Raw genomic sequence first — 12,201 nt, 5'->3', positions numbered from 1 at the left:
ATAATAATGAAGTGGAAATCTATAATAATGAAGTATCAGACTTTTATTATGAAGTATCTATTTACTGCGTTGTATGAGTTTATGGTAACTGAAGTGTTATTTGCACATACAAATGAAGATTTTAGCAGATTAAGTTTTGAAATATACATAGATCTGTTTTGAGCAATTCAAAATAAAGTACTTCGCTTATTAATGTTGTTCTATATTAGATTTAAATGTCGCATTGGATAATAGATATAGTTCATTGGGTATGTAATTTGTAGAATGAAGTAATAAATTATATAATGAAGTGGAAATCTATAATAATGAAGTATCAGACTTTTATTATGAAGTATCTATTTACTGCGTTGTATGGGTTTATGGTTTAAATTTAACTGCTATGTTATTTGCACATATAAATGACCTAAATATTCTATTTAATGATATAATAACCTCGTATCAATTAATAAGCTAATGATCTATTTTCATAATAAGCTAAACTATAAAACTAAAAAATATTTTCAGCATAATAATAAAGAATAACATAAGCCATTATAAAAATAATTCAGTCTATACTCTTTAAGATTGCAAAAAGTTTAAACCAATTCAAATTCAAAGTGTAAATGAAATAAGAAACTACCGGTCTGAAGTACAGAACTTAAAAAATGAAGAACAAAACATATCCCACTGAAGTAATAAACGACGGAACAGAACTACTGTTACAGAACAGAACAACAAGCCTCAACATTGTTGTTTCCTCTTTTTCTTCTTCTTTAACTCCTGTATCTTGTCACAATTCCTTGAATCATGCTGACCAATCTCGCCACATTTGCCACATTTTCGACCAGGCTTCGACAACTCTCTTCGATGAAATATATCTCCGACGTCTCCATGAAGCTATGGCGGCGCGTGTACGACCAAAGCTCACACACGATGAGGATGACTCTTTAGTTCCAATCGTTGTCGGTGAACGTGCTGGTCCTGAGCGCGTTGCTGTAGAACGCATCGTGCTTCCTCAACTTTGGCAGCTCCGACGGTGTGATCAATTTCTTGGTGAAGGAGAGGACCTCTGGGAGATTCAACCACGACGGATTTCTGCTTGGGCACATATTTGTTGTGTCTGTGTTTGGCAGCGATTGAGAAGATTAGTTCATAAAAGTATAATTCATCACGCACTTATGCATACAATACACTTCAGATTAGCATTTCTTATTAACCGGTATTAAATTCATTCGACATGTTATTACTTCATTCGAATATGTTGCTACTTTATTTTGCTAGGTATACAGCTATACGCAAACTTATGCATACAACATAGTTAAGTTCTTGTTACTTCATTCGACATGCTGATTACTTCATTCAAATGAATTGTTACTTCATTATTGATCTGTGTATAGTGCAGACATGAAAAAATTAAAAAAAATATTCATCAACAAGGTTCAACAAGAGGTTTTTCATCATATTGGTTAAAAAACTGCATCAAAAATTAAAAACACATCATGTATCCAATAAAACAAATCATAAAAGACGTGAACCTTCAAATAAGTTGTCTTCTTCTTCTTCTAGCTTTGAATCTGAATCTGTATCTTGTAGATCATTCACATCATCCATGCTCCATGCTCTGGGATGTTGAATTCTCCATGGAAATTCAGATCTAAGCTTCGAAAGAAATCGGAATTACCCACGCACAAAATAATCGGAGTTCTTCACGCCAGGCTTCATTGTGCAAATTTCTCAAGCTTTATATTCAGATTTGAATCACGATTCGATAAACATTGCAACACGATTTGAGAAAGATTAAGAGGCGAAGATAAAGATTTATGATCGTGAGAAGTAGATCTCCGAGAATTAGGCTGCGTAGAGAAATAAGTGTCAGATCGTCGATATTCTCCATGAGAGTCAGAATATTGTCGAATTGAAGCAGAACGCGATCGTGAATTGAAGCAGAATGCGATCGTGAATTGAAGGCAGATCGTGAATTGAAGCAGACCGCGATCGTGAATTGAAGGCAGATCGTGAATTGAAGCAGACCGCGATCGTGAATTGAAGGCAGATCGTGAATTGAACGTGAATATTTTGAAATTGAATTGAACGTGAATTGAAGAAGATCGACGAAGATTGTTGACGGCAAATTGAAGAAGATTGAAGAAGGTCGTGATCGTGAATTGCGAGAATTGTGTGAGAATTGAGACAAAGAGAATAACATTATGATTGTTAATAATTGATTTCCTAAAATACCCCTCAACAAGTTTTAATTGAATAAAATATTAATTTAATTGTAAATTCATCCTAGCCACAAGATTAAAAAAATGAAGGGCCCTAATTTGATCTCTAGTTCGGTCTTTAAGAAGGGTTCGACATTGATCACAACTCTATCGAGTATTACTCAAATACTTGATTCATTAATAAGACTATATTTTAATACTCTATCAGGTTTTTTGACTTGTGTATTAATTGTTTCTATATTTAATTGGATGAACAATAGGAGTATCATTTATATATTGCATAACCAGTTCACGCAAAGACAAAGTAATCGTATACTTTAAAATAAACGTGACCCATTTTTATATATTATACAATAAAATATGTGGAATATTAAAGATATTAATTTATTTAAATATTCTCTATATTATATTAATACAAGTATTACTCCTAATTTGTAATGGTACCCGAATAAGAACTGTTGGGGCCATACTACAAAATAGCTAAACTAGGGGATGGCTGTGGAAATATATACAAACTCCCGAAAACCCTAAACCCTAGAATCACATTTTCCCTCATCTTTATAAATGGAATAAACATTCGGCATATCCCCATTCCCCGCCTGCTCCGATAAACCCTAATCCCGTTGCTTTCACACTAGTATTATTTCTAGCAGCCATGGTTGCAACAACACCCACCCGAGGAGGTTTGTTTCTATTATCCCACATTTTTTCGTATGCATTTACAGAACTTGTTGAATAATCAAATAATTTGAAATCAATTTGATCTTTTCGCAGGACGCGGAGGCTTTAGGGGCGGCCGTGGAGATGGCGGCGGCAGAAGCGGTGGACGAGGTGGATTTGGGAGAAGCGGAGGTAGAGGCGGTGGCGACTTCGGCGGTAGAAGTAGCGGAATGAAGCGAGGTGGTGGCAGGGGCGGCGGCAGAGGCGCCGGAGGTAGAGGTGGACGAGGCGGCAGAGGTGGAAGAGGAGGAGCGGGAATGAAAGGAGGAAGCAAGGTTGTGGTTGAGCCACACAGACACGACGGTGTTTTTATTGCTAAGGGGAAAGAAGATGCTCTCTGCACCAAAAATTTGGTGCCTGGTGAAGCCGTATACAACGAGAAGAGGGTTTCCGTTCAGGTATCCCGTTGATTTGATTGAAATGCTATTTTAACAATCCAATCGGATCCATTTGTTAATTTTTGTTTAATTTTTATGTATGTCGTATTTTTACCAGAACGAAGATGGAACCAAGGTTGAATACAGAGTATGGAATCCCTTCCGTTCCAAGTTGGCTGCTGCAATTCTCGGTGGAGTCGACAACATTTGGATTGTGAGTGTATTTAATGCTATTTTCACTTGCTTTTGTCAATTTTTGTAGTGTTCTTATTGTATATTCCACATGTTTTTGATTGGATATAGAAACCTGGTGCACGTGTTCTTTACCTTGGTGCTGCTTCCGGAACAACTGTTTCTCATGTTTCTGACCTTGTTGGCCCTGTGAGTAGCTTACTCTTTAACAGATGTGAACAGTTATATTTCTTTTATTTTGTTTGGAGTTTTAAAGTTTGTTATGTTTGTTATGGTAGGAGGGTGTGGTTTATGCTGTTGAGTTTTCTCACAGAAGTGGTAGAGATTTAGTTAACATGGCTAAGAAACGAACCAATGTTATCCCCATCATTGAGGATGCAAGGCATCCGGCTAAGTATAGAATGCTTGTTGGCATGGTTGATGTTATTTTCTCTGATGTTGCTCAGCCTGACCAGGTTTGCTTTCTTTTTTCTTATTCATTTCCCATTATGTATTGCATTTGTCTCGTGTTTAACCACCTATTGTATTAACCCTTTTTTTCTATATTCCTACTTCAGATTCATACCATATGTATAAGTTTACTTGTTTCTAAAGTTCACTTTTTTTTTTAAATCTTAGCGCCCTACTTTTTGGTTTCAGTTGTTTTCATTATTGTTATATCACATAAATTGATGTGAGCAAATGATGATTTACTCGGATTCCCCTTCAAGACCTCTTGGATGATGTAAAACCGAGATTCTGATGCACTTTTGTCTTTTTTCTTCCATGTGATTTTTTAAAAATTATTTTTCTGTTTTTAGTTTTTGGCTTGGTTGGAACAAGTCCAAACATGTATTTTTCCACTACTGGATATCTTGTTTCCGAGTTGTAAGCACTTTCTAGTAATTTGTAAGTTGCAAGCACTCTGCATAGAAATTGTGTTTATGTCAATAGGGTCTGATTGCTTCCGTGCGGGAGTGCTCCATGGATATTTATTGCCCCTTCAAAGGGAATGCATGTATTTGGCCTTCAGAGTGTATATAGTTAGAAATTTCGGACATCACTGCACACATGGACACTTTTTTTCTTGCACAGCATGTCTTACAACTTGAGGTCATTTGAGCTACCTTCATACATTACAGGCTAGAATTTTGGCTCTAAATGCATCCTATTTCCTAAAAGCTGGAGGCCATTTTGTCATATCTATCAAGGTTCGTATAATTGATTCCTTTTAGATCACTTAAGCCCCCCATTATTCCCAGTGTTCATCATTTACATTTTCCAGGCTAACTGCATAGATTCGACCGTCCCGGCTGAGGCCGTCTTTGCCCAAGAAGTAAAGAAATTACAGGCGGAACAATTCAAACCTGCTGAACAAGTTACTCTTGAACCATTTGAACGAGATCATGCTTGTGTGGTTGGAGCTTATCGCCTACCAAAGAAACAGAAGGCTGGAGCTTGATGGAATATCTAATTTTGTTGTATCCTAGTTTCAGTAGGCTTTTTAACACCTATCAAACTTGTTATGTTAGAGTGTACTTGGTTTGCTTAAATTTGGTCCTTGTGATCTTTGGTCAGTTTTGGTAGGAAATGGTTAAAATTCGGTTGTAGTAAATTTGATATTTTTGCAATCCTATTTTACTGGTACTCTTCTACGCCTATTGATTTTCAGGCTAAGCTTGGTTTTTCAGTTTAAGCTTTTAAATATTAAAACATCAAAAATATAATCTGAACAGTATAATTTTATCTTATTTGTCCTTTAATAGTACTCCTTTTGTTTTTTCATAGTTGAATCATTTTTTCATTTCAGAAAGTTTCTTCACAGTTGAGTCATTTCTATATGTAGTAATTTTCTTTTTCTCTTTCTTATTTTATTCTCTCTTACTTTATTCTCTCTGCTTTATTCACCTTATACTTTATTTTCTAACATTTTCCTTTCTCTTACTTTTTTATGTATTTATTTAACACATCTAATATTCTTTTCTAAAATTCCGTGCTGAAAAGTTTCGCCTCAACTATGGCGAAATGGAGGGAGTACTTAATTCGATCAGTATTTATTACCGTCTTTGATGTGGGCTTTAAACAACTATTCTTATGTTGGGCCTTGAACCTGAAAGACTTGTTCTAATTATGGTTTTGTTGAGAAAGACAGTTGTTCCATATTCCCATTAAAACCGAAACATTTTAGTTTGAGATTTTATATAGCATTGTTTTATAAGTTATTGAAGAGAAAATAAAGCAAAAAAGAAGAAAAAGTAGATAAATGTTGTTTTTCAATTTAGGTAAGCTTTCATTTTTAATAGAATAATCTAAAAAGAAAAACGTTTCATATTTAATGGGACTATCTGAAAAGGAAATTTTTTGGATTTTAATGAGACGTGGGGAAGTTTTGTATACATCTCCAAAAAATACATCCCATGTTTTTAATTTATGAAATTGTTAACTTTTTGTCAGATATCCAAGATCAATGACGGACCCAGGTGGGATCGATTGGGGTCGACCGACCCCACCGTGGTCCGACGAGTGCTGCCGGAAACTCCATTCTTTGACCTCCGAGATCCCGCGCAACTCGATCTTCGACCCCACGGAGCTCCGCCTTGATCCCAAGCGGCGGATCTCAACCACAATCCTTTGGCCTTTGCCATAAATAAAAGGGGAGATAGGGAATATAAGTGGGTAGAAGATGAGAGAGATGAAGACGGAGGGGGCAGACTGGCAGAGAGTTCAGACGTATTACGTATATTTTCAAGAAGAAGAAGACACATTTAATTCTTATTTTAATCAATAATTTTTTTGATCGAATGGGCTAAATGGGCCCACTATTAAAATTACTTTGTGTCCTAAAATGTGAGAGGAAAAGATAGATTTGTTCATTAAATTAACAATAATTTCATTTCATTTTATTTTATTTATTGATTTTTTTAATTATTGATAAACATCAAAGTGATTATAAAAAAAATTTCTATATAACTTTAAAAATAAAAATATTTTATTAGAAAATGTATTTAAATTATAAGTAATATAGTATTTTTTTAAATATTATACTGTATTTATTAATATTTTAGTAATATAGTCGATCCCACGAGTTTCAATTCCTGGATCCGTCGTTGTCCAAGATAATATTTACTACTTTATGGCTGATCTATATAATAATTTGATGCATCACCTGCCTAACGCAGTGAGTGGGAATGCATTCCAGTTTCTTGAAATATTCCTTGCAAAGTACTTTAACACAATTTTAGTTATCGAAAGAGAATATTACAATAAGAACTTTCTAACTGAATAATTTGTCACGCCATATGAATGTGTTGTAACATGTAAGCTAACTCTGAAAATTGTTAGTACTATTCTTATTGTTTCTAAAGCCTTATTGACATTGTTTACTTCAAATTTGGCTGCACTGCTTTTTCAGTATACATATGATCTTCAATTGACAAGTTAGTACATATTTTATTTCTGGAAAAATATAAGTAATAGTATTTTATAATATCATCGAATAATACCGGAATTTCTCCACCAGTTCTACCGGATTACCGGTTGACACGTGGTATGAGATGCAACAATCCAACGGTTGATAATTTGTTCAATTAGTGAAATCAATTCATCATTTGCTTCAAATTACATACGTTAAAGATGCTTATAATATCAATTTTTTTTACTTGCGTGATTTCATTGGTTTTGAAGATTTCATTTGTCTAACTAATTATAAGACTATTCACACACAATATGGTGTACACATAATACCTCATACGAGGTGGCATCATATAGGCACAATAGAATATAATGTATATATAAACGATGTTGAAAAATTTCATTTTGTCAATATGGATAAACTATCCTTCTATACTATAGTATATAAAAACTAGAATGGCCCATCAACTTTAGTCTAAATGTTAATGTTAAACCAATTTATAAAATGCTCGGCCGTGTTGTTGACTACATTTTGACGTTTATCAACAACCAATTTTTAAAAAAATAATAGCATTATCTCGCCTACAACAATTTTTCGGATTTATATACTTCAGGATGGGTGGGGTTGTTTGATGGCAATTTTTTTGTAAACTTATTCGTATTATATACACTATATAAGTGAATCATATTCATATGATTCATATATACCGCGTATAAATGAATATACAACCTAGCTACATAATATGATGAGCTAATTAATCGATATTGCTTATTCAATAGAAATGCAAGTTGAGCCCTTACATCGATTCAAATTGGATTGGCCGTGATCGTATTTGATCTAATACTCTTATATAGGAGTATTACACAATGAAAAATAGTGGTTGTACTATTTTTTTTTTCATTTTTGATTCATCCACCAAATTAATTACTACTTATATATAATAAAATTTTCTCTCTTGTAAGTTGAATCTCATTTTTTAATAAGAATATTTTAATTAATGTAAAATTTAAAAAAAGTTCCTACCAATATTGCACTCTATTATTCTATTTGTCCCATAATAGATGTAATACTAGGGTAATGACATCTTTTGTGATAAAAACTAAAAATGAAAGTGTAACATCTATTATGGAATGAAGGGAGGATAATATTTTTTAATTTAAAAAAAATAAATTCAGTCCTACTCTGATTTGTGTTCGCTTTGTTCTCGAGGCTTTGTCCCTCGACCTGTTTTGGACTTGCGGCTGACTTTTTCTTTTAGCAAATCTGTGTGGGATGCCCCCCATTACATTCCTCAGTTTAAAATTTTCTTTCATGTACAAATAAATTCAGTACCTATGACTAATGACCCTACTAACCATTGCTAAACTATATAATCTCACATAGCGTTGCTAGCATGCAGTATCTATTAGTTTGAATGTTATTGATTTACCTTTAAATTTCAAGTTAATTTCTCTGCATTAATATTTTCTAAGATAAATTTAATTATATTTTCGGGGTTCATTTCTCACACAAAAGTCATAATTGACTATAGGAAGATAACTTAATATTTATATCACACAAAAGTAGAACTAAAAATTCGATGGCTCAGATTTGTCTATTTTCAATTCCAAAATAAATACTGAGAATTCATGAAATTCAATAAATGGCAGTAAATCATTGCTTATATTAAAAAAATTCAATCTCGATTTATGAATTCGAATTAATGTGCTCAAATCGACTAAAGTTGACCTAATTTATGTATTTAGCAAATCAACTTGATTAATATTAATAAAGCTGGAATGTTAGATTAACCTCACTAATCTAAACCTAAATTAGGTAGAGCAAAAAGGTGTGGCGTGTGGCTTACAAATCAATACAGATTAATGGCAAGAAAACACTATTTACATTAGGTAATGACAGTGATTATATTAGGTGATAATTTGGAGGTTAGGATGTTTTGTGTGAGATGATTGGTCTATATAAAAGCTCAGTTTGGCAAGTAATATATAGTTAATTTTTTTTAAAAATATAGTTTAAGTTTGTATAGCATGCAATGCGCGCATGCCTTAAACCATAATCAGTCTTATACTTGGCTTGATTCATTTCATAATTTAGTAGTCCGTGTTATTATGCAATTTTAATATTAATATGTTTTTTACTAGCTAGGGAATTTCAATTTTAAGATGCTAGCTTGTAATATTAATATTAGAGTATACTATAATTTTCTATGGGTTTGTATGATTAAACTTTTACATGCTATTGTGCTTTCTCTTATTTCTAGTAGTGGTAGGAATTTCTTTATGTTTATTTTAACCTATTAGATATAACCAAATGCTATCTTATCAATCCGATGCGAAATTTCTCAAACTGAAGTTTTCAAGCCACTTCCTTAACCTATTTAATAATACGTACCGTGTTTTTTGTCTTCTTTAAATAATTGTTTCCATAAATAAATCATGTTGTAGGGGACCAAATTACAATCAGTGCTTTTACCTGGACCATTATTATTTAAGAGTCACCATGGACAAAGAACATAATATTAATTTAGGTGGAGACGAGTCAATTTCAAAAGAAAATTACAAGAACAATTTAGTTTTTATTTGTTATTCATGTACTTTAAAAAGGCTGCTATATTAACATCAAGCCAATATTTGACTTCCTAGGGAATTGAGAAGAAGCTGTGTTCAACGTTAAAAGGATAAAGAAAATGTTGTGCTAATTCATATTGACAAATTAAATAATGTCAAATAATAATACACCACTGCGCATTATTAGCTCTTGATGTACTAAAATAATATTCCGTCGATTTCAGGATAGCAAGAAATTTTATCGAAGTTTAGTTTATAGCTTTAGTTAGCTATCAAAATTATTTTCAACAGCTAGAATTTTCTTTTTTACTAGTTTAATTAATGCCTCTTAAGTAATTTTCTGGCGCATATTTGACTAGGATATATAGTAAACTTATTAGGTGGGTTTTTTTCAACATTATTACCCGCAACAATATCATTTTTACGTTAATTAATAAAAGTAGTATAGACTCTGGTCATCTATATCAAATAACAAATGACATTTCAATATGCATAAAAATAATAATAATTATGATTATAATACGATTAGGGGTTTGATTTGGTTCTTATCCAAAAGAGTATAGTTCTATTTTTGTCCTAAACATATGGCCGATTTATGATTTTGGTTCAGAACATTCATTTTTTAAAAAGTAAGTCCAAAACAAATGAAAAATGGTATCATTTGCATCCTTTTTTGACGGAACCGTCAATTAGTGAAAATTTGACTCGATTAGACTTAATCTGAGATTATTAGTTGGTTAATATTATGTTAATTATTTAGCTAAATAATTAATTTTTTTTTAATATTTTGAATATGAATAATCAAACTCCAATTTTCACTAAGTATAGACTTGGAACTTCAAACGTCATTCTCTCTCTCTACTTTCTTCTCGCTCGTCACTCTCTAAGAAGAACCCTAGTTCTGATTAGACGTCACCAAACCGAACCGGCCTGGAACCGTCACCGGCGGTTCGAAACCGGATAGGAGTCGGCGGTTTAGGCGGGCCGGTTCAGGTTTGCGGAAAATCAAGAACCGTAACCGCCGGTTCGCTGGAAACCGGCGGTTCCAAACCGCCGGTTAGGCGGTTTCGGCAGCTTTTTCAGGCGGCAGGTGGTGGCAGCGTAGGGTTGCAGGCGTAGGGTGGCAGAACGGACAGGAAACCGGCGGTTTGGTCGGGAACCGGCCAGAAACCGCCGGTTCCGGCAGCTTTTCAGGCGGTCTAGGCGTAGGGTTGCAGCGTAGGGTGGCAGAACGGGCAGAAACCGGCGGTTTCGTGTCAGAAACCGGCCAGAAACCGGCGGTTCAGGCGGTAAACCGGCCGGTTTCAAATTTTCGAAATTCAATTTATTTATTTATTTATTAAATCTGATTTTTTCTCCTATAAATACCCCCTCTCCCCTTCATTTCTACTCACCCCATTCTTGTGTTAACAAGGAATTCTCTTCTCAATCTCACAATTTCTCTCATCTCTATCTCCATTCTCTTTAATTGCTCAAATTGTTTACTATATTTGTGCAAATTGTTCTTATAATTTACTTCAATTGTCTATCATAATCATCCGGTCATCCCTCACTTTGTTATACTCTCTCTTTATTTTTCAATTTGCAAAAAATGTCTTCATCTCGTCGTGGTGGTGATCGGGGCAAGGGAATTGCCCAAGACCAAGATCAAAGTGGTCGTCGGAAATCAAGGCGCCCTAGTCGTCGTGAGGTTATGGATGAGGTTTCCCGACAAACCGCTATGCGTTTGCAAGTAAGTTGTTCGAATATTAATTTTACAAATTCTTGTTTTTGGTACTATACATTATTTATACCGTTTATAACTTTATATATAATATTTGTAGGCCGAAGAAGATCATAGGGCTGCCATGGTACTTAGCAACATGAGCGGCGGCGAAGGTTACGAGTCTTATCACTCTTATGGTAGCGTGAATTTATCATCCGACGACGACGGTGGTAATGGTGGAGGATCTGCACAATATCCTCCGACAAGCGCCAGACAAGTTGGTGAAAATGATGAAGCGGTTCCTCCTCCTGAAACTCAAACCAAGCGGGGTAAGGCTAATAAGAAGGCTTTGAAATCGGATATTTTTGTTAAACATTATAAAAAAGTCCCGGTACAAGATGCAACCACTCAAAAAGAGACCAATGAATTTGTCGCATATTGTAACTATTGCGATAAATCCTACCCCTTTTTTTGCCGGTGGGGGCTATGGTACTCTCCATCGTCATTTAAAGGCAAAGCATCCGATCGAATATGGGACCGTCAAATCCCAAACCCAACTAAACTTCTCGTCCGGTGCGTCTGAAACAACAGGTACGCCTCTTTTTAAATATGATCATAAAGTCACTCAAGATGCTATGGTTAGATGAGCTGCAATGAAGCATTTGCCTTTCAATTTTTTTGATGACAAAAAATATGAAGTTACTATGCAAACCGCTTTTAATGTCGGTGCTAAAAGAATACCCGCAATTTCACATCAAAGATCTAACAACAGACAATTTTTTGAGAAGCAAAAAGAAGTAACACGTTTTTTGTCCACCTTGGGTCACAAAGTAAACATTTGCTCTGATGTGTGGACTGATGCTTTTCAAAGAAATTCTTATATGGGCATTACATGTCATTTTTTGGACAATTTCCTACGCCACACACCGCACCCGCAATTGCTGCTTTAATTATTCAAGTTTTGGATGAATATAGATTGTGCAATAAGGTCTTTTCTATTGGTTTTGATAATGCAACCGCTAACACTGCAAGTATTGCCGACTTA

The 12,201-nt window shown here is 34.4% G+C and overlaps 1 protein-coding gene and 1 non-coding gene across 2 annotated transcripts; both read left to right on the top strand.

The window, feature by feature from the left end:
* The first annotated feature begins 2,735 nt into the window (after positions 1-2,735).
* LOC125208023 (rRNA 2'-O-methyltransferase fibrillarin 1-like) lies at positions 2,736-5,149 on the top strand. Its single transcript, XM_048107566.2, has 7 exons — positions 2,736-2,887; positions 2,979-3,322; positions 3,420-3,515; positions 3,605-3,682; positions 3,772-3,948; positions 4,615-4,683; positions 4,758-5,149. Exons 1-7 carry the CDS (start codon positions 2,860-2,862, stop codon positions 4,932-4,934), a joined length of 969 nt encoding a protein of 322 aa, XP_047963523.1. The 5' UTR covers positions 2,736-2,859; the 3' UTR covers positions 4,935-5,149.
* Positions 4,169-4,239, top strand: LOC125208690 (small nucleolar RNA snoR60). Its single transcript, XR_007174172.1, has one exon. It is a non-coding gene; the product is annotated as a small nucleolar RNA snoR60 (small nucleolar RNA).
* Positions 5,150-12,201: the final 7,052 nt, after the last annotated feature.

This window comes from Salvia hispanica, chromosome 6 (assembly GCF_029641045.1).
Source record: "Salvia hispanica isolate PSC_SH4W2 chromosome 6, Shi_PSC_v1, whole genome shotgun sequence".
NCBI classification, from domain to species: Eukaryota; Viridiplantae; Streptophyta; class Magnoliopsida; order Lamiales; family Lamiaceae; genus Salvia; species Salvia hispanica.
Note: the sequence above shows the minus strand (reverse complement) of the source record. Positions and strands in the feature narration are given on the sequence as shown.

Coding starts and splice junctions, on each gene's coding strand:
- LOC125208023 (XM_048107566.2), top strand. CDS start 2,860: ATGGTTGCAACAACACCCACCCGAGGAG. Junction 3,516..3,604: donor GAGTCGACAACATTTGGATT/GTGAGTGTATTT, acceptor GATTGGATATAG/AAACCTGGTGCACGTGTTCT. Junction 3,949..4,614: donor ATGTTGCTCAGCCTGACCAG/GTTTGCTTTCTT, acceptor CATACATTACAG/GCTAGAATTTTGGCTCTAAA.